The following is a 22344-nucleotide window of genomic DNA, read 5'->3' as shown; positions in this document are numbered from 1 at the left end:
CCTGGGCACATGTAATGTTTATAGTTTTATGTCTAGTTTTTGTTTCACTACCTTCAAAACCTCCCCTTTGAAAATGTATCAAATCGACCATAGCAGAATTCTCGTGTCAACAAAAAAAAAAAAAATGTTTTTTTGAATTAAAGCACATATGTATTGTTTATTTCAAAACCCGTGGATGTGACCAATAAGCCTGTTTCCTTAATTATTTCCCCTCGAGGTGAATATTTCCCTCTCTGCTTTGCCGTGATGTGCTCTTCTCTCAGCTGACAGCGACATTTCCCACAGCAGTGAACGCAGCGCGGCTGTGCTCATTCCTGCAGTGTCCCGCTGCAGGACAGTCTGCGTGAACTCGGGAGGGGAAGCGCCGCGCTGTTAAAACTCCCAGGATTTACACTCTGCCATTTTGAGGAAAACCGGCCGACATCAGGGGTACAGCCGCGTCCATGAAACAGAAGTCATGACCTGAATTAGTGAAGCACCACTGTGAATTTGTGAGTATTTCAGTTTCCCGGTTGCACTTTGGTCTGTTTTTTGAGACAGCTGTGATAGTTCACGACCGCCAGAAACGACTTTAAACTGTTTTGGTTCACTCTTCGTCAGTGTTGACTCAGTGTGTTGTCAGTCGTGGCTCGGCTTGTGTGTGTGTGTGTGTGTGTGTGTGTGTGTGAATGGCGTATATTGTGCTCACAAAGTAGAGCGCGACAGAAAAGTGTGTGAGTGACAACTTTACTCAGACTTGTTATCAGCACAAAGGCGCAGGAGTGATCCCAGAAGTGGGCCTCTCTGTGCGGGACGTGGGCCTGGCTCTGTTGTGGATGACAGCATGCTGGTTGTGTTTTCTTTTTCTCCAGCCGGAGTTGTTGCGGGCGACAAAAAATAGGTCGTTTACCGGTAACTCGTGTGTCTGTCTGGCATTTACTGACCCCACGCTGCAAGAATGCGCCGCAACAACACTGCAACCGTGTCTCAAATCCGTTTTAACCAGACGGATACAATTTATTTGCAAGTGTTGATAACATTCTTTGGAAATAGGCCTCACTCTTGTGGCCCCGCGCGGCCACATGAATGTGTTGTGTATTTGAGGAAAAAAAAAAAAAAAAAAAATACTTGTTAAACTTAGACCAGCCACTGTTTTCACAAGTGACAGTTAAAGAGAAAAATATGAAAGAAAAATGTCTGTTAAATTGGATAGGCCTATCTACAAGATGAAGTAATATTATCCAACATTAACCCTTTGAAACCTGGATCAGCATCAGCTTTCTTTCAGACACTTTTCAGAAGCATTTCAGTCTTTGAAACTTGAGCAAAGTGGTTTGATTTGTTTCAAAGACTCGGAGGAGAAAAAGGCAATTAGCAACTTGGCAAGAGATAAACTGCAAAGGTGACAAGAAAATAACATGAAAATTAGTTTAAAGAGAAATAGAGAGACAGAGAGAGAGCATTATTTTTTAAATTTATCCAGAAAACTTCTAACGTTATTGAAGTTATATAATTCGAATGATCCCTTTTAATGAAACTGTGTGTGCAAATGTTCAGGTCTTTTTGTAACTAGCGTTTTAGTAATTTCTTGCTTATGTTGGGTAATTTCTTGTTAAACTGCTTGTTGCCAGGCCAATTTGCTTTGGTTCAAAGGATAAAGCAGCCAAAAGTTCCCAAACCAAGTAAGGCTGTAGCAGCAAACACAGTGTATTGAACTGAGCAGTTTTATAGCTCACAAATTCAGCTTTTCACTTGTAAAGAGAAGATTGTGTTATTGCGGGAGAAAGGGGACAGTCAGAACATTTTTTTTGCATTTCGATCATTTACTCAGAGACTATTTGGACAAGATCAACCAGATTTTATATACAGTATAAACTTTTATGTCTTCAAATAATCATACGGTTTAAAGATGATAAAATGTGATATAACTTTCACGACATTTATTTGAATGGAAGAAGTCAGGCGTTGCATTTGAGCCTCTGCTTTTACAAATGACAAACAGTGATTGAGGGTTGAAATGTGTTCTCTCCAAACTTAATACAGCTTCATTTAAAAAAATGTGAGAAAACGTTAATGAATCATAGCATAGGCTATTAAAATCTGGAAAATGCTGTTATCCTTTTGCTTGCAGCCGAATATGACATATAATTTAACATTTCAGTACTTCGCCACTAAGGTATTATAATGAGTAAAAATTATAAACAAGTAGGCTAAGTAGTCTGATAAATATAACACATAACATTGTCCAATGATAAATAAATGGGGAGCCTAAAACAAAAGTCAGAGGGATGATAAATCAAGACAAACTCCACTAAAAAAGAAAAAAGTTCACCAGCTTTTATTAGGTGAGTTAAAGATTTAAGCCTTTAACAACTTGTAGCAACTTGCAGCCGTCTCTACTACTTCTCTCAAAAGCTACAGTCTTGCTCTGAGGAAGCACTAAAATATATATGAAATACATGTTTTCCATGAGGCTATTATTAGTTTACCCCAAACTGTCTGAGATTAAAATGAATCACGACTGCTTAAGTATACATATAGTGCAAATTTGGAAAAGTTTTTTAAAAGTGCTTCAGCTGACACGTACGTCTCCCATTCATTCTCTCTTATTTTTCCCAGTCATGCTTTTCTGAACTGGAATGATAAATGCCATCATAACATCGTTTTATTCAGTGTGTAAAGGTGTGAGGAGACGAAAGCAGCTGCAAACAAACTTTCCCTTTTGCTTTATTTGATGGGAGAAAAGAGCTCGCTCTGCAGACAGCCCTGTGTGTTGCCACTGGAAATGGGTCATCACATTTTCAGCTCTGCACTAGATTACATAGTCATTGTGGTCACAACAGTAGTATTCTCCCGTCAGCTGAAAAGGGACGGTGTCTTATTTTGTTTATTTATATACTCCTCTCCATATTGTGAGAACACGGAAATTATCGAGAGAATTCAACAGGAACTCATCTCATTTAGTCAGGAAGCATCTGTATGCCAAGTTAAAGTTCAGATAGGTTTATTTTTTATATTCAGCATTTTTAATGTTCAACCACAATAGTTTCCTATCAGTCATCATTTGTCTGGCGACTGTTGCTGCTTCCTGTCATCAAGGGATCTGTCCTTTCTGTCATAACAGGAATTACAGTAGAGAAATACAAAATGACAAGAAGTCCTTGTGAAAATGGACTTTAATCACCAAGTAAATGATTATTACAATCACTGCTGTAAAGATGGGTCATATGAGGTTAAATACCAAGATGCAGCATATGTTTTCTCATATCCCTGTGGGTTTATATCAGCTTGTGATTTCTGTTCCTCTTTGTGGATTGAAATTTTCCATTAGTTTTCTGCTAAGTTGTCACATTATTCTAGAATCGCGATATTCACGTTAGATCATTTTGCAGTTTAACAGATTTGACAGTTGCACCCGTGATTGGATCTGTTTGGAGTTTTAGTTCAGAGTGCTGATCGGTGTGTTTTAGAGCTGATGAACCTGCCCGTTTGACTACACAGTTTGACACCATAATTATAATTAAGCGACTTAAGACTAAGTAATTGTCCATGGGGCGTGTGTGTTATTTTGCTTACCATGTAGTCATTTATGTAAGTACGGTAATATACAGTAATGATGAAATCGGAGATAATACTTGGGATTAACCCACGCGTTGTCTTAATTGCAGTGCTGCAATTTCAATGGGAACAAACCTGAACAATGTTTGTAAAGCCCCTTTTAGAAATCACACTTTATGGATGTTACTAAGTCCCTTCTTTATGCTTCTTTTGCACTTTTACACAGAACCACACAATGTGCCGCCCCAGTGTGTGTTTTCAGATAGCATCCCGGCATCGCTGAATCAAAAGAGGCGTGATGTTTAACATAACAGCGCCGACCTCTAGTGTGATGTATAAAATATACATCTGCAAAGATTTATAAACAATAACAATGGCATAACATGACAATAGCAATGATTTACTTTCTCTGTTTTCGTTTTAGTTTTTGGACATTTACAGCCACTGTTCTTTGAGTTAGCTGCTAGGTGCTTTTTAAATCTCCCGCGGTGGGTCGTACACATAGATGGACGACACACCCCCACTTACTCCCGCTATGCTTAAGTGAGGTTAAAATATCCGAGCTACAGGCGTTGCCATCTTGTGATGGTGATGTCATTGAGAGCCGGATTCTGCGTAGTAGCGATAATCACAGTGAGGCAGTTCCCACAAAAACAAGCGTCCAGTCAATCGCGAGCAGCTCCATTGAATGCGAACGCACAGATTGGCTGTCACAGCTGTCAGTCATGGCGGAAAATCCCTTTTTTGAATAATGTTATAATTCATTAAAACCAAACTTATCATAAAAACGATCACCTGAACAAACATCAGGGTGATGAGAACTACCTTCAGTGAAAAAAACGAAACAACGATCTTTGGGAAAAATTTCTGTGGCACGTACTTTGAGTTTTTAGTTTGGCCTATGCCCAATTCACGAACATGGAGAGGCGGGCTTTATGACCTATACTCCAGACAAACACCAGGGAGCGATAGATAGTGAAAAGTTACATTTTGAGGGAACTGTCATGTTGTCCATCTTCATACAGTCTCTGGCCTTACACATAACACGTTGTCAAAATGTCACACTCATCCTTCTGCTGGCAGGCATGTTTATACAGACTCTCTTTCGGCACTGTTACTACCTCCCGTAGGGGCTCAAAGGCGAGAAAACTGTCTGTCTCCCCCAATCCACGATTGTATCTTTACACAGAACAGCAAAGCAGCAAAACAGCACAGCATACCCCCCCCCACACACACACACACACACAAACACGTAGATTCAAAGGGGCTTTAGAGAGACTTGAGCAAAGTTGCACTTTTATATTGCACTTCTTGTCTTTGCATTACTTAAATAGGTCTCTGTATTTTCTTCACCTCCCAAGTTTTGAGACTGTAACAATGACAAATAAGGTGTGAAAGTATTTCCTCAGATTGGTTTTATTGGTTTTGTATAGACCTTTATTACTGTAATAAGCCTATTTTAATCCCCACACTCATTGTTGCTGTTTCCTCGTGCTTGACAGAGATAAACAACCAGACAAACCAGAAATTATTACTATTGGGTGCAGTTTTTTGATTTTTGATATAATGACATTAAGATAATGTTTGTTGTCAGTTCGCATGGATATTGCAGGCTGGTATTTCCTGTGTGCAAAGCTGCTTGTCCCCGAGGAATGCGTGGAATGTATTCTTTTGTCCTGTGTAGATTTAGCAGCGTCTCGTTTGTGTACTGCCTGATACAGAGCCCAGGAAGAAACGGCAGACTTGGAATTAGTTTGAAAGTCTGTCAGATACCCCGCATGGAGATCTCATCCTTCTCGGTGCCCGTCTCTTTTTGAACCAAAGCGGGAGGTTTCTATAAGTCAGAGAGGCGGGATGAACTCATTGAAATGTCTAGTGTGCCTTTGCAAACATCCGCTCATTAGAAAGATGTTCTTCAGTGTTTGACTGAAGACTTGTCAATCCACTACGCCCGAAGAAGAGCCCCCACTTCCCTGTTTATTTATAGCTAGAGGAACTTGCCACTGGATGTCTCCTTCATGCAAGTCATGGCTGTGATCTTGAAGGGAGGAGGGAGGCTGTAATTGAGGCTTTCTGCTTTCAATTATTTTTTTTCAAGATTTTTTATGAGGAGATGAGGCTCTAGCATTTTGAAAGTGGCTTCTCTGTGGCCTGTGAGCCTGATGTTGAGCTGCCAGCACATCAAAAGATAAACTGTGATTGACTGGCTGGAAAATGAGCTGCAAGATTGTGTGAAGATTATTACAGCGTGTTAACTCTCTGCCCATTGGCTCATTAGCCTGAATACCGTTGTTGTTTTGCAATATTTCCCACACTTATACAAGATTTAAAACATTGAAATATGCTCCGCAGATCTAATACAAGAGAGGATGAAACGTTCATGGTGCCGTACACATTTAACCAACTTTGTTCCCTCCCAAAACTTCATGCAGTAGTAGCTGCTGTGCCACATTATACCTGGTTCTCACAGTTGACGTGATGCTGGTTAATGAGGCAGGATCTGGCTAACTTTTCTCACATGCATTTTAGATCAGGCTTGCAATGAAATATTTACGCCATGCTCATTTCGAAGTACAGCATGTTTGAAATGCAACATTTTAGTTCATCAATTTGCAATACAAAACCTTTGAACTTCCAAAACTTTTCCCTTTGAAAACAGGATCATTTCCTTTTTCTTCTGAACATTTCTTCCTCTGCTCCAGTAGGAGCTGCTAAAAACACAGTGCCTTTGTGCATCACATTCCTCTCAGAAAGCTAGTGTCAGTATATCAGAATGTAAAACAGTTTTTCACCTGTTAAAAAGATTTTGTGTGGATTCAAAGTTTTGTCCTTTAAACCAGTTTTTTGTTTTCCAAAGTTAGGATAGATTTTGTAGTGCAAATCTCAGTGTATTGTTGGGAATTACAACCAGAATCACAGCACTGGGCCTCGCCCATGTGTCAAGATAACAGTAACAGCACTGTTTGCTTTCAAGCCTACAGTACAAACATAGTATAGAATAAAAGCGGCCGCTGTGTCCTATTCTGCACTCCTTGTGAGATGAACTAAATCAGGCTGTACAGAGGTGCTGAACACAAAGTGAAGCTGAGGCTGATGGAAATATGTTAACTTATTAGTTTTACAGGTATTTGGTGATAGACTATGGCATTGGACCAAGGAGGCAACAGACTGACAGATAATGCCATCCTTTATTAAAAGGGTTCCCACAGTCATGATAAACCTAGCAAAATCATGGAAAATCATAATCGCATTTTCCAGGCCTGAAAAAGTCACAGAAATAGTAAAAAAACAAAGTATTGGAAAAGTCATGGGATCCTCTGCATGCCATCACATATACAGTACTTCTTTATTTTCTCACTTGTACTGTCTCTCCCCTCATGTATGCCAGCTTGTTGAAGTGTGTAAATAAAGTTTGAGTCATATATGTTTGAAAAACACTGGGGAAAAGGAATGCAAGAAAAAAAAAGGATTACGGGTCCTTGAAAAGTCAAGTCAAAAGTTTTGAAATAGGATGTGTGGAAACCCTGTTTATTAGCGTGGTTAAAAATATATTACCGCTGCAGTGATTTTTTTCATAGTGAATGGAAGCAATATTTTCAACAATAGGTTTTGTTGCACAAAGTCTGAATATATCATTTAGGATTAATATGTGAGGAATGACAGTACTGTTGTAACACGTATCAGTGTCAGGAGATCCCCTATTCAGTTTTGTCGCCAGGCAGACGGTGTATTGTGCCAGTCCTCCGACCCAACCAGGCCCACAGATCATTTGTACCTACTAGTATTGCACTGTTAAAAAATAACTCTAAAAAAATAACCTCTGTGTGTGAGGATGCTGCAACTCCTGACAATAGAGCCCTAAAAAGATATGTGGTGAATATAATTATGAAAAGGCGCCCTGTTGTTGATGTTTTTTTTGGTGCCGTTGTTATGATATAGTTGTATTTTTATTTATCTGACACTTTACTTATCCAAAAGGACTAATACATATCTATGTATGTATACAGACTGATACCCCACTCTTCAGCCCGACAGTATTTATTACTGTTAAATAAAGTTTTTGCCGGGAAAATAAAGGCTACATTGCTGTATCCTTTTCAGTATTGCTTGAACAAATGATCCTAATAAAGGAAGAATATATTTGCTGGGATTTTGTTTTACTGCTCACATATGCATAAAGTTGGCTGATACTCTATAAAACGCTGTTTGCATTATTCTGATCATGCACTCTCAAGGCAGTTCAGTTAATAAATGTTTGTGTGAAGGATTCTCCAAAAGCTAAAAAATCAACACGCTCTAATCTGTGCTCACCGAGAGAAAATCTGCCACTTCTCTGACAGTGAACTGCAGAGTGCTTGCTTCAGTGTTTACATCAAGGGAGCTTCAGTTAATTATGGTGTTAACATATGTAAACGTGTTCCAGGTTTTCAAGGTCAGTCGTTCATTAACTTTTAATGGGGTACCTTAAGGAAATATGTTTTATTTATATCCCCAGGAGCTCACTGTCTCTCTTTCTATTTTTTCCTACTAACTTAATAAATGTACTTGCTCGAGCTTTCAGATGAGAACAGATCTGCTATTTCTGGAAAATCTCAAGACTTTCCTTATTAAAAAATGAATTTTAAGACAAACTTTTTCTCATTTTCTAATTTTTCTCATTTGTTTTCTTGCAGAGGAGAAGGCCTCAGGGGGACAACAGGTAATCTAACAAAGGAGGGATTGTTGATTTGAACTGGTCTTCAGGCCTCTTCAGCCATGTGTTCCACAAATCACTCAAACTGGGTCACGTTTGAAGATGACAACACACCCCTGTCACCACCTCAGAAGCCCCTGCAGTCACCAGGGCTTATCAAAGCGTCAGTGCCGCGTCCCAATGGTCTGAAATTAGTTCTTCCTCCAATCAGAGATACTTCCTGGAGCTTCAATAACTCTCTGGAATCCCCTCTAAGCACGTCGAGTCTTAGTGGAAGTTCCTGTGTACCATATAACACGCCCTTTTGCACTCCTGTGAGTGGGGTACCTAGTAATGCGTCCCCATTTCAAAACGACTTCTTTCGGAGTTTCTCCAGCACGCCGAACACTTCTGTCCCCTCTCCTGCACCACAGGCCCCGCATCAAACCTCAGATGGACCAAGCCCTTTCCCCTCTTTCCAGGGAAACTCAGGACATTATAATCCCTTCTGGGATGGGTCTAGACACAGCGCAGATGTGGACAGCTCCTCCTCAGACTCAGAAACTGACAACAGCCTACCACGCTTCTTTATTCGGACCAAAGATGGCAATGAGCCTCCGCGTGATCACTTCCAGAGCTCATTCTCCTACGTCTGCCATAAACTGGAAGGCCTACGAGCAGAAACGGACCATGAGACAGAAAAAGATGGAGAGAGGCGGCCAAGTTGCAAAAGCGAGGTGTTGAGCGAGGGTTCTTCTCAGTTTGTTCCTCGGGGTCTGTTTCGTAGCCAGAAGAGAGACGGCTGGTCTGTCTTGCTCAGGATTCCTGAAAAAAAGAACCGCATGTCCTCGCGACAGTGGGGGCCGATCTACCTCCGCTTGTTGCCGGGAGGTGTGCTGCAGATGTACTACGAGAAAGGGCTGGAGAAGCCGTTCAAGGAGTTCCAGCTTCTCCCCCAATGCAGGCTGTCGGATCTTAAACTGGAAAGCTACGGCGAGCCCCGCAAAGTCCTCTCGGTCAAGGTGGAACATTTCTCATACACAGAAAAGAAACGCTACCACCCCAAGCTGGAGGTCAGTCACGAGGCGGAGGCAGAAGAGCTGCTCAAGTTTGGCTCCACAGTACACGACGACATGGAGGACCTGGTGGTGTCCATAGAGGAGGAAATCTTCAGATTGTGTTTGCACCACCAGCAGAGGCGGCACTACGAGGAGCAGGAGCTGTCGTTGCAGATCACTGATCATATCTGGGTACAACTGGATAAGTTTGGAGAAGTCATGGAGCGGACATCCTTCACCCAGATTCACTGTCTGGCTTTCCTGAATGGACTAGGGGATTGTTTTCTTGCCCTTAATGATCTCGGGCTGGTGCGCTTCAACTCTGCCTATGGGTCTGAGGACGATGGTGAACTCTGGATGGAGATTGCAGACTGCTGTTTTCACAAATGTGTGAATGAGACAGAGTACCATAGGTCCAGGCTGATAAAGTTCTCGCCTCCGGAAGCGTGCAGGGTGGAGCTGGTGCGATATAAGACGGCAGTTTTGGGTTGCACAGAAATGCCCTTCTCGATCAAAGCTGTTGTCACAGTTCAAGGTGCCTATGTGGAGCTCCAGGCCTTTCTTAACATGTCAGCCACCTTCCTTTCCTCAGTGAGGGTGTCTGACACGTACCCACTGTGTGAGAATGTAGTGATCCGTGTACCTGTGCCAGGCGACTGGGTCAAAGTGACGCAGACAGTGGCCTTGCTGCGACAGAGGTCTCTTAAGGCCCGTATGAACAGAAATGCCTGCTTGGGTGCTGTCACCGCTGCAGATTCACAGCCTGTCATGCAGGTGACAATCGGCACCGTCAAGTATGAGAATGTATATTCAGCCGTCGTGTGGAGGATTGACCGACTGCCCGCCAAGAATATGGGTAACACATTTCTGAGCGATTTAGCCCTGCCCTACATCCTAAAATCATTTTCTCATTAGCTTCTTTGCTTCCTGTGCATGTGTACAGTATGTTTGCCGCTCAGCGGTGCGACCCTTTAACTACAAGTGACTTTTGTTTTTCTCCTTTGCAGCGGTGGATCATCCCCACTCATTTTCCTGCAAGCTAGAGCTGGGATCTGATCAGGAGATCCCAAATGACTGGTACCCTTTTGTCACGATGGAATGTGAAATTATGGGCGCGGTTGTGTCACAGACCAGGGTGAAGTCACTGGGCACTGCGAACGACATCCAGCCGCAGAAACACGTGACCAGTTGGACACGCTACCATTGTCAGGTGAGATGATTCAGTTGTCTAATGTTATCTTGCTCAATGCATGAACCAAACTTAAAGGAATACTTTGAAAACTTTCAACCAGCTTTTTGTATCATAACAATGTGGGTAGTTTGTGTGCATCAACTGTGGTAAACTTCACTCCAGTCTCACCAGCGGCCAAATCTCTCAGCTCATCTTTCAGCTCAAATCCGCTGGATAATGTGATTTGATGGCTCTAGGGCTGTAGCTTAAAGAATAGATTGTACTTCCCCATTTTCATATGCCTGCCACCAAAAAACTAGGCAGTGCTTATTGAACCAAGAACAAAGATTCTGTTGCTGTGTCTGTCGCCTTAAATGTCTTAGGAAAACTTATTTTAGTGCACTTTCTAGCTGTAATACGAGAATTTGTGAAGAGGAAGTGAGTGAGGGTCATACCGTTTCCTGTAGTGTAAAAACAGAGACCAAAAACACTGTAAAACTAAGCAGCACTCATCAACTGAACTAACCAAGATTCTTGATTGTTGCCTATTTCGCACCTTAAATGTTTTCAGAAACATATTTTAGTGCACTGTTTGGCTGTATTCCAAGATTGTTCATTACCAGTTGTCTGCCATATGATTTCCTGTGTCTAAACCGACAAGTTTGCATTCTGCCAACTATCAGTGGGAGCATTTATTGGTCTGGTACAGTGCATTTCATCCTGGTAGTTGTAGGGTTTCTGCCTCATGAGTGTTTTTTTTTCTGGTCTGGTCATGTAGCACAAATTTCAAAAGTATTTATGTCTTTCTACTACTTTTTTTTTTTTTTTAAAAAAGGACCATCTTACCAGCAGTGAAATACTTCTTAAATATAAAACAGAGAAAAGACCATTATTTACTAATCTCATTTTTGTGTTTTATAGGTGGAGGTGGAGAAAAAATGGATTGAAACAGAGTCACAGAGGCAGTCTGGCTGTATGACACAGTGATTATCAAAGAAGCTCTGAAGAGGACATTATCCCTTTGGTCCAAGATATTTGCCAAATCATCTTCATGGTGAAAAGGGATGACAAATGAACAAAAAAAAGAGGGTGATATAGAACTTTCTGCTTATATCCGGAGTCAGATTCAACTAATTACACATAGCCTGGTAGTATTTCTCATGGAGGTTAACCGATTTTGTATCCTTTAACTGAGACTGAATTAGTCTAGACCTAATAAACAATTTAACATGGTCCTTTTGCCTAGCACTTTACATTTAATAGATTTATTAACTGTACAGCTACAGTTTATAGTGTACTGTATATAAGCTTGCATTTGCATCATCTGCACTGCCCTCCAGAATGATTGGCAGCCTCAAAAAATGTACGCCAAACAGGCTGCATGAGATAAACAGCTTAAGTAATGAGCAATATTCACTGTGTTTGAGAAAAAAAAATCATTATCAGCATATGTTTGGGGTCAGGCCCTTTTGTTCTCATATTTCTATTAGTTTAGGTATGAATCATCGACATTTGTACGCAATAGTATGTGGCATTATTATTCTTTGATTCTGTATTTTGCATATCTGATATTTTGCAGTCCGTATGTAGGCATCCCCTTGTATCATTAAGTAAGTGACAAACAATAAGCAAGTGACAAACAAAGCAATGTGGAAACGCACTATGGTGATGTAATTATGCCTGCACTAATAATCTGGTTCAAAGGTGGGTCACATCATGCTGAGTCCCACACGGCAGCATTTGTCTGAAGTAAATTAATCACAATTATTAGGGCAATTTGGCTGAATTGATGCAGGCTCAATGCCAATTAGCTGCCGTTCTCTGCAGGTTCAAAGCAACATGAGACAAACGGAAAATTAAATCATTTTTCTCACAAGTGTATTGCCCCCAAAAGCTACAAATTAATGTTATATTTGAAGGGTAACTGTCTTGCTTTTGCCAAATACAAAGTGCATCCATGAAGTGAAACAGCAGTTGCAGTTTGAAACCATAAACCCCAAAGGACTGACAGAAATCAGCCACCTTAAGGACATTTTTTTACATTATACTGTAGCTAGAGCTGTACTCAAACTTATGAGGTCTGAAACTTATTATGCAATATTTCATTTTCTTTTCACATGAATACAACTCATTACTTGGGTTGCATACCTCGAGCTGACCTTTAAATATATATATAAAGGTTGTATTCTGGAGGACTGTAATTTTATTTAAACGAATCAAATCTCTATTATGTGATCTTTCTGCCTCTGGGTTGTGAATAGGTTGGTTAAAAAAAGGAACGGCGAAGCTTAGAAAACAAGGCCTTCGGTGATGACTTTATGTATGAGGTACCTGGCTTACGTTGGATATTATGTACGTCAAGAGTAAAAATTGAATTAATGCTGAATGACTCATGGTACTTCTTCACAGACATTCACTTGGAAGTGTCTATTTCTGCCACACACTCCAGCTAAAGCAAAATTTAGTTTATACTTGTTCAATGAAGGAGAACAGGAGAAGTGCACATGCATGACACACCACAATCAGTATTGCTAATATACTGCTACAACTGTCCACTAATATTTCATTGAACAAAGGAGCAAAACAGTTGAATAAACATTCCACCCAGCGTTTCTCATCATCACAGTTCTGTTTAGAGATGGACATCTAGCCTTGAGTAGTGACAAACTGCAGCTCAGTGAATGACAACAGATTCACAGGAAATAATTTTGTGCAAGTGCTACATGCTGATTTGATTTTAACTGTGATTGTGCACAGGTACGGAGGAGTGGAGTATCTTACCCTAAATTGAATTTGCCTCATTAGGAACACACTACACGCGCAAAGATATTGCTTCACAAGAGTGCTGCTGTTTTTCAACTCGATAATGTTAACGTTGGACCTTGTGGTGATGAGTCATTGTTCAGCAAAGTCTCAACCTGGGAGCTTTGAGTTTCTACTATTCGCCAGCTTGTTTTTTGTTCGAGGCAGCAATTATGATACTTTCAACTATTCTTAATAACTTAACTAACTTTACTGTTTTAGATCCCCTCCCCCAATTGATTAAATTAGGTATTTTCAGTCTCAATTTTTAATTGTCAAATATTTTTTTATCTCTTACCAGCTGGACTAGTAAAATAGACATAATATAGATAATATTGTTTAGATATGGGAATAAAGAGAAGGAGAGCCTCTCTCTGGGTCCAGAGTAGCTTTGTATTAAAGTGTCAGCTGAATGGCAGGTCGTTTCAGTGAGCTGCAGTATCCACAGGGCTGCATACTCTCATGTTGCTGCTTTTGAGCCACAGCACTCTCATCCTCGTCAGAGGACTCAACCTACAGTTTTGAAAGAGTGCCAGCATTACAAGCAGATGCTCGGAGGAAGCAGGGGTCACGGCGCCCGCTGCTGCTGCTACGAATCTATCGAACATTGAGTTCAAAATAAAGTGTTTTGTAAAGGGTGAAATATTTTTAACTCCTGGCATTGTGCATTCTCAGGATCAGACACTGCTCTGACTCTGCAGCGGCTCTGTGGGAAATGTGCAACAGTGTAACCTTTCTATCGACAGCAGCCAGAGAACCAGAGCTGAAAAGGTTCTGCTGGACAGAAATATTTGAATCTCTCTGAGAACAGATGTCTTACATTCGGACAACTAAACCACTACATGTACTGAAGCCATATTCGATGTTAGGAGGTATTTGAGATCTCAGTTGCGGGTGGATGTAAAGTGGCCTGCAGGACACTGGCACATTAGGAGACAATGGGCCCCATTGCCTTCATGAAGCAAGAAACAAAGATTTTGTGGTTGTTTTGTCTTTCCTTTAATTGGTTGTTTTATTGTCTCTTTGCAGTTGTTTTATGTCTCGTGGAGGCAATTTTGTGTTGTGTCCCTTTGAGATAGTTTGGGGTTTTGAGGTAATTTTGTGTCTCTGTGTCTCTTTGTGGTTCCGTGCCTTTTTAAGGTAGTTTTGTGTATTTTTTTAGTCATTTTGCATGTTTGTTGTCATTATGCATGTTTCTGTCTCTTTGTTGTTCTCCTGAGGTAGTTTTGAGTCTTATTTGTCACTTTGTGTCCCTTTGTAGTTATTTGGTGTCCCCTTTGTGGTAATTTTTGTCTGTCTTTGCAGTTCCTTTGCATCTTCATGTGGTCATTTTGAATCCAGTCTGGGTCAGTAAGTGTTCATTTCAGTGACATTTCACCTTGGGTGGGGGCTGATATAATATTGTTGCAGTGCCATCAAATGCCTGGTGACTAGTGCATGCTAAATGAGTCACAATTGTTTTGATGGTAAAATATATGAGATGCACAATGTTAATATTAAGCTCTTGTCTCACTTTAGCAACAGATTTACACCTCATTGAATGAAATAAGTAAATTCCAAACCCATTAAATATTATATTATGAAGGACAAAAGTAATAAAACAAACCAAAAAAAAAAACCCTGACTATTATCACAACTTCCTCTTCATCCAAACAAACATGAAGGTCTCAGCTTCGGTCACGTGATTCTCATGTCTCTGTGGAGCCTGATTGCCATCACCTGTTAGTGCACTTTTCATCAAGTCACTGCGGGCAAAACAATCTGACTCTCACCGTGAACTGTGTGTAGTATGTTCCCGAAGTGCACTGTCATCGGACTGCAGCTACCTGTGCCGTGAATCATGCTGAGCAACTCAGGCCCGGTGGTAAGCAACGCTGCAGTTTTATCCGGTTTTGCTTTAAGGTCAGGCTAACTACGAGCAAAATGTATGTGTGATGTGTTGGTTTGTATTTTCTTTACATACGCGTTAATAAATTCGCAGCTAAAAAGACAAGCTATTTAAATTGGAGCAGCTCAGTGCAATATAATCAATCATATGAATGCAGTCACGTGGCTTTCTGTATCGCAAACTGAATAGTGAGCCACTTTTGTGTCCCTTTCAAGGAAGACGTCTGCCCAGAAACATTTGATACTTATTTTTACTGTTTTTTTTTTCTCGATTTAAATTTAATAATTTGCGAATAATATGGGGAAGATGTTTAATATATTCTGAAAAAGAAAATTTCAGACAGAAAAATAGTTAAGGCTACAGAAATGAGTGTAAACCGAAATGAAGGGGGGCTTTTTATATATTTAGAAAATAGATGTGTGAGTTTCCAAAAGCAGCGGTGGAAGAAGTATTTGGTTCCTTTGCAACCTTGAAAATGTAACTTAAAGTAAGTACTTAATATTAACAGTAAAAGTACCCAATGCACGGACACACACACACACACACACACACACACACACACACAACACAAACGCACAAAAAAAAATCCGGTAAAATTATAAGTAAAAAAAAAAATTGGGGGGAAAAAATCTCAAAATTATTAAAAATAGAAAATGGCTTGAATGTTTGTCAAAATAGTTGCCTATTGCAAAGATCATAATTTGTAAAGTGATAAGCCTGTCAGATAAATGTAGTTAAGTAAAAAGTACAACATTTACCTCTGACAATACTAAAGTAATGTACAAGCACCACAGATATGTACCTAATTACAGTACTTGAGTAAATATACTTAGTTACATTCCACCACCGTGCAACAACCAGCAACATAAAAAAAGGCAGACTTATGATGTTTGTAATTTTGTGTTTTGCTTCTAAATATACTATAAATTTTTCCTCACAAGCAGCAGATCAGCTTCTGACTTTCAGTTTCTGTGAACAACTGTAGGCCAAACTGTACTTGTCCATAATTGATGATGTGATTGAGAGTATGAGGGAGCTGTTTTTGGATGAAGGGCTTGAAGACCGCGTCCTGGACGATTTGAGGCATGTGAGTTATAGTCTACATAACTCTTAAAAAAATAGATATAATGCATATCTTGACTCAAGCTGTCAGTTACAGCAAAGTTAGATCATCTATTGAGAAAGTATACGCCATACCACAAAGACAGACAGACTGCTGTGTCTTCTTGCAGCTTTGGGAGTCAAAGATGATGCAGTCAAAAGCAATGGAAGACTTCAGGAAAAATAATATCAACTCATCCAACTTTGTGCTGCAGCTCCCTGCTAACTACAGTCAGGCTGATCAAGAACTCACAGGTAACGCACCACTGCTTGAAATGAACTGCCTCTGACAAAAAACATGAAACAAATCTAAGTAGTTGGGTTACCTTAAATGTACCCTGTGCATGGGAAACAAGAACTCCAGTGTGTGTAAAGTTGCAGCAGATAAGCTCTCAAATTAAATATAAGCGGCATGAGTGTTCACACAGAGCACTAATGTGAATGAAGTGATTCAGAAGATTTTTGTATTACCTGCTCTGCTCTGATTTTTGCCCTCAGCTTCAGTTGTGATCCCTACGAGTCAGAATATCCACAGTTTCCCAATCAAGGCAAGTGCCATCAAGATTTTCAGTATATCACCTCCCGGACCTCATCTGGAAGCAAAAAACTATTGGAATCATTTTAATCTTAAAAGCACAGGCTAGATAATGTTGACATTTAAACATTATGAATTTAAAGCATCACGATCTATCTAAATTTGTATGGCTTGAACCCCCATTTTGTAATGTCTATTTCAAGTGTTGTAATTTTAATAACTTTTTTTTTTTTATTGCTTTCAGATTCAGAAATTTTAATCTGTAACTGAAGCCAAGCCCAAAAAATCAAGTTGTCTTAATTGGATTATACATTTTAGACACAAATTGTTGAAGTAAATGTTGAACTTGAGCATTGAACCACCAAGGACCACCTTTTCCTCTTGATTTTTTAATTATATGCTATACTTTGATCATGTGACAAACTTGTTTTAAGAGATTTGTTTACATAAGTGAATACATGATTTTTATAAATTATTTTTCCCCTGCTGTTAAAATGGCATTACATATTGTGAAAAGCACAAAATGACATGTTTCAGAATCAAAACTCAAACTTTAGGACTCCAGACTTGACTCAGGACTTAAGTTCATAGACTTGAGACTGTCTTGTGACTTGTTTAACGGTATAATGTAAATAATGTAAATAATTGCATGTAAATAATTACTGTCTGATATGCTGAATTATGCACATAATGTTTTAATTGCAGAACAACTCAGAGACACTTGCTACTTTTTCTCTCCCTGCTGGGTTGTCTTACCCTGTGCAGATACCAGCAGGAGTCACTCTACAAACTGCTTCTGGTAAGTAATGACTTCAGCTGTTCTGGGCCTATATGTGTTTTAGTTCGCAGCTTGTATTAATGATCTGAAATAACATTTCACTCTTTTGTTTTTTTTCTCACTGAGGTCAACTTTACAAGGTCAATGTTCCTGTTGTGGTTACCCAGGCCCCGGCAGGTCAGGCAGCTGCGTCCCAACCCACACAGAAAATCACTGAGCGGAGAGAAGCTCCTGCTCCTCAGTCAGCAGCAGTCCCACCTAATGCCACTCATCCTCAGGAGGTGGAGCCGTCCTCTGTCACTGCTTCCTCTGTCACTGCTTCCTCTGTCACACAGCTGCCACATCCAAAGAACAATTTACCCTCTGGTCTGGAAAGCAGCCTCCCCCAGCCGCCACAAGTTCCTGCTGCTGAGACCTTGCAGCTTCAGGGCGCCCACTCTCCAGAGCCAGAGGTCACATTGGAAGAAAATGAGCCGAGTCCACAGCCCTTGAACCTCAGTATAAGCGCTTCTCCCTGCAGTCAGTTATTAGACTTCCAGATCAGCACGGAGGAGGCTTTGACTCAGACGGCACAGTTAAAGACCAGAGACATCGATGATATCCTCAAAGAGGTGATTGCAGAGGAGACGAAGAAGGCAGAGAGGGCGAGGAATCAAGCACCTGCAAAGACTGACAACCACGCTGAGGCCGTTCTTGGGGTAATTTAAAAAGAATATTCTGTATTTAAGCAAATACCGCCAACTGAAATAGGAAAAGGCCAGTTATTGAGGTATTCACAAACATTCTCTCTCATAGCTCCTAGCTTAGCCTAAACATTTCCAGCAGCTTAGGAGTGATCAAGGAAAATTCTTAGAGCAACTCTTAACAAGGAAGGGACAGAAACCTTTGTCTTAGTGACGAGGCGTGATTGACCCTGTTGCTAGGTGTGACACATTCTTTTAACAGATGTGATATGTTGTCACAGATGCGCCCTTTTGTGAGCCTGCAAGGTGTGAATACCCAGAGGAAATTAAATGAACTGCATCACGATATGATTTTTTTTTTCTTCCAATTTTTCCAGTTTTTCTATATCCTAGTGCATCTTTATTTCTGGCATTGTATCATTGATGGGAGCGAATCTTTGTAGCATCTCATTTACTCACTGTCATCCAGCATTTGGACAAAATTTCTCCTTCTTTTTTGTCTTTCTTGCCATTTTCTTATCTGCTTAAGAAACTCTTAAACCTCTTAAAACTCCTCCTCCCTACTCCTAACAGTTTTTCATCTTAGAAGTCCTCTTAAGGGCTAAGATGACCTCTGAATAACTTCTATCTTTACCAGGATCTGGTCTCAACTTCAAGGAAAAATGTCATAGTTCTAAGAATTTTCTCAGATTTTCATCACTAACAGCAAATCTTCCTACCAGGAAGTGAAAAACAGCCCCAGATGTGTATTGTTAAATGGAAAGTTTCAGTTGGATGAGAAAATCCATACAACTCATATCTGTACACTAGATATGCTGGAGCCAGCAGCCTGGATAGCTTAGCTTTAAGACTGAGAACAGGGGAAAATGGCGAACCTGGATCTGTCCAAAGGTTACAAAATCTGTCCTCCAGCACCTCGAAAGCTCACAAATGTATTTTTTAACATGTCTTGGTTTATTTAATCTGCACAGAAACTGAATTTTAAGAAAACCTTGTTTTTTAAGGGGTTATGTGCCTGACTATATTCTGGCACAGAGTTTCAAGGCTTTATGTTAAGCTAAAATAACCAGCTACCGACTGTAGATTTGTATAAACTAGACTGACAAAGTAGTGTTAAGCTATTTCTGTTTTACTATCCCACTCAAATGGTGTTTCAGAATGGAGGTATGTCTCTGAAAAGACATGGATGTTTATCTGGTAGAGAGGGTCTGATGAACGGAGTTGTTAAATTTCCCTGCAGATTTTCAAATGACATTTACCTGACTGCTAAAAAAGTCTCAAATTAACCATCAAACAATATACTGAAAAATACGAATAACTAAATAGTACTGAAATATATTGACATTTAGATGAACTAAGTTATGTCCAACAACAAAAATCTACCCAAACGGAGGGGATCTGTATTCTGATATCAGTGTAGTGTAGTGTAGTGTAGCAGTATCTGGCATCATGCTCAGCCCAAACAGGCTCACAAGGCAGACTATCAGTTTCCATGTATACTGAAGTGAGTCCAAATATACAAATTATAGAGACACGTGATTAGTGTAGTCTGTATGCTTTCATACTCAACATGCATCAAATAATTATATAGTCATTCTGTATGTACGCATTATTCAGTCTAGTTTAATTATTTTGCTAAGCTTTAGAGATAAAATGAGCCCATATTTTTCCACTAAACTTTAATCAAACCAAAATAATTCAGGATTTTTGTTCTTTATTTTACAAAGGTGCACGCAGGTTATCATGTAAAGTAGAGCACGAGTTGAAAGTCACGGTGCTCGCTGAAGTCTGCACTTCTACTTCCTGCAAAATCTCATCTATCAAGGTGAAATGTTTTTAGTAAGTCCCATCTTATGACAGGCACTGAGTTGCACTTTGGGAAGTATGGGAACCAGCATTTTTGGACCACTCTGATTCTTTTCAAAAACACATAAAAATTACTTATAAATTAGAACCAAAAACAAACACACAAAAAAAACAAATTTTCTAGATCTTTATTCGAACATGGCAAATAAAAGAAGACAACAAATGAAAATAAAATTATAAGCAAAAACCACAATATCAGATGCCCACTGTAATTATTCTGTAAACAAACAGAAGTACTTACTGTCTGAAAAGGAGTAGGGGGAAGTAAATACTTATCAAATCCTACCCTCCTTTTCCCAATTTATACATACACACATACACATATATATGTACATAGTCATTCATATACACATGTACACATACACACATACTCACATATATACACATACATACCTTCCCCCCATGTTTTTGAAAGAAATCAAACCTATTTGCTTTAGGTTCAAAGGTTTAAATACTTTTAAAAGGTGCCTGAATACAGCACAAAGAAAATGATGTCGATCCAGGTTTTAAAGGATTAATGTTTCCATTCTTGATAAAGTCAGTCTTCAAGTTAACAAACTTTATGACACTGTAGTTTTTTGACGACTAAGCCCTCAACACATGAGTGCTGTAAAACAGACTGCTGTGCTGTGCTATCAACTTAAGCCAATGCAGGTGTGCACAAGACAAAACCTTTTATGACTGCATGCTTAAATTTTGTGAATGTTATCATGACATAACTGTTTGTTCTCACAAAAACTGCTCAGCTGGACCTGGACTATAGCTACAGCGAACTGTCAGACATCGTTCAGCTTGATGGACCTGCGGGGAACTCTGACATCGAGGAGGAAGAGGAAGTTCCCCTGGAAGAGAACGACTTTCTGGGTATAATCAACGCAGAGGCCATCAAAGCCCTGCAGGAGGGAGACGTAAGCAGCGACAGCAACAGCATCTCCTCCAGCAACGACAGCGAGGAAGCCGATGAACTCGCTAATGTAGTGGAAGAGGTGAGTGAGGTGGATATTCATTTTAGCGTGGTTTATTTTTTGTTAGTAAAACATCTGTGTGGAAAACTCCAGCTGATCTGTGCCTCAGTCAGTCATTTAAGGCAACAGCATATCTTTGACTGCACACTTTAACAATGCACTTTCTATATTGATTAGGATCCTTTGAATTCGGGTGATGATGTGATTGAGCAGGACATCCCAGATCTCTTCGACACTGACAATGTAATCGTTTGTCAGTATGACAAAGTAAGAACCTTTTGGCTGTATTTCTACCATTCTTCGACTTTCAACAAAGCTCAGGGCTGAGTACAGTCTCTTAACATCGTTCGATGTTTTTTCTGTTGCAGATTCACCGCAGCAAGAACCGCTGGAAGTTTCATTTGAAAGATGGAGTGATGTGTTACGGAGGTAGGGACTATGTCTTCTCTAAAGCTGTTGGGGAAGCTGAGTGGTGATGAGCTTTAGCTCTCTTGAAGACATCAGATAATCACATTTAAAGAGGAAAAACTGATTTAAAAGGGAAAAATAATTAGTCAATTTAGACCTCTTGGTGGTGTACTTTAGCTCAGGAAGCAGGCATTTAGAACACGTCTGTGTAAAATCACTGCTATTTTTGTTTTTTTCGTTAATGTAATTATCAGAGCAATACTGCATGTCATTTACAGCCAATTACTTGTGGCGTTGCTCTACCGAGACAAACAGCACGAATTTCTGTTGGATAATACTAAGCTGAGAATTGTTTTCTTCATTAGTGGAGTGAAACATTATTTGACCTGGAATGTGTTTTACTTCTGTCATGATCATGTTGCTTTCAAGCAACCTAATGTGCTTTTTGATTTTCAAACATTGTAATGACTTTAATCATGCTTCAAATACAAAGAACTGCACTGTGCTGTGTTCAAAAAAACTTTTTTTTGGTACAATCCTGCACAAAGCCTGTGTTCCCTTGGTGTCATAACATTTTTCTAACGAACGAAGATGTTTTTTTCTTGTTGAAAATACTACCGACAAATTCAGTGGAACATGCCAAAAAATATAACACTAAAATCTATTAATTACTCAAAAAAGTTACTCACAGCTGGAAAGAAAATATAAAGGGTGGTGTGAAATCTCCGCATACAGTCCACAAAACAACAACAAATCAGTGACAAATCCTTTGAAAATGTTCTGGACATTGACAGTGTTATCACAATTCAGTGATATTCTTTGGTGCAAGCCTTATGTCTTATTTTCTTAAATATAAAAAAGGGAAGTTACTTTTCTTGTA

At 39.8% G+C, this 22344-nt stretch overlaps 1 protein-coding gene across 1 annotated transcript; it reads left to right on the top strand.

Moving 5' to 3' along the window:
* The first annotated feature begins 261 nt into the window (after positions 1–261).
* On the top strand, positions 262–22344 carry LOC121954297 (stonin-1). The gene is made up of 11 exons (XM_042501687.1): positions 262–491; positions 8211–10123; positions 10275–10477; positions 16114–16215; positions 16361–16484; positions 16728–16777; positions 17470–17563; positions 17669–18240; positions 20838–21077; positions 21234–21323; positions 21425–22344. Exons 2-11 carry the CDS (start codon positions 8293–8295, stop codon positions 21530–21532), a joined length of 3414 nt encoding a protein of 1137 aa, XP_042357621.1. The 5' UTR covers positions 262–491; positions 8211–8292; the 3' UTR covers positions 21533–22344.

Source organism: Plectropomus leopardus, chromosome 15 (assembly GCF_008729295.1).
Source record: "Plectropomus leopardus isolate mb chromosome 15, YSFRI_Pleo_2.0, whole genome shotgun sequence".
Lineage (NCBI taxonomy): Eukaryota > Metazoa > Chordata > Actinopteri > Perciformes > Serranidae > Plectropomus > Plectropomus leopardus.
The sequence above is the reverse complement of the archived record's forward strand: the minus strand, read 5'-3'. Positions and strand labels throughout refer to the sequence as shown.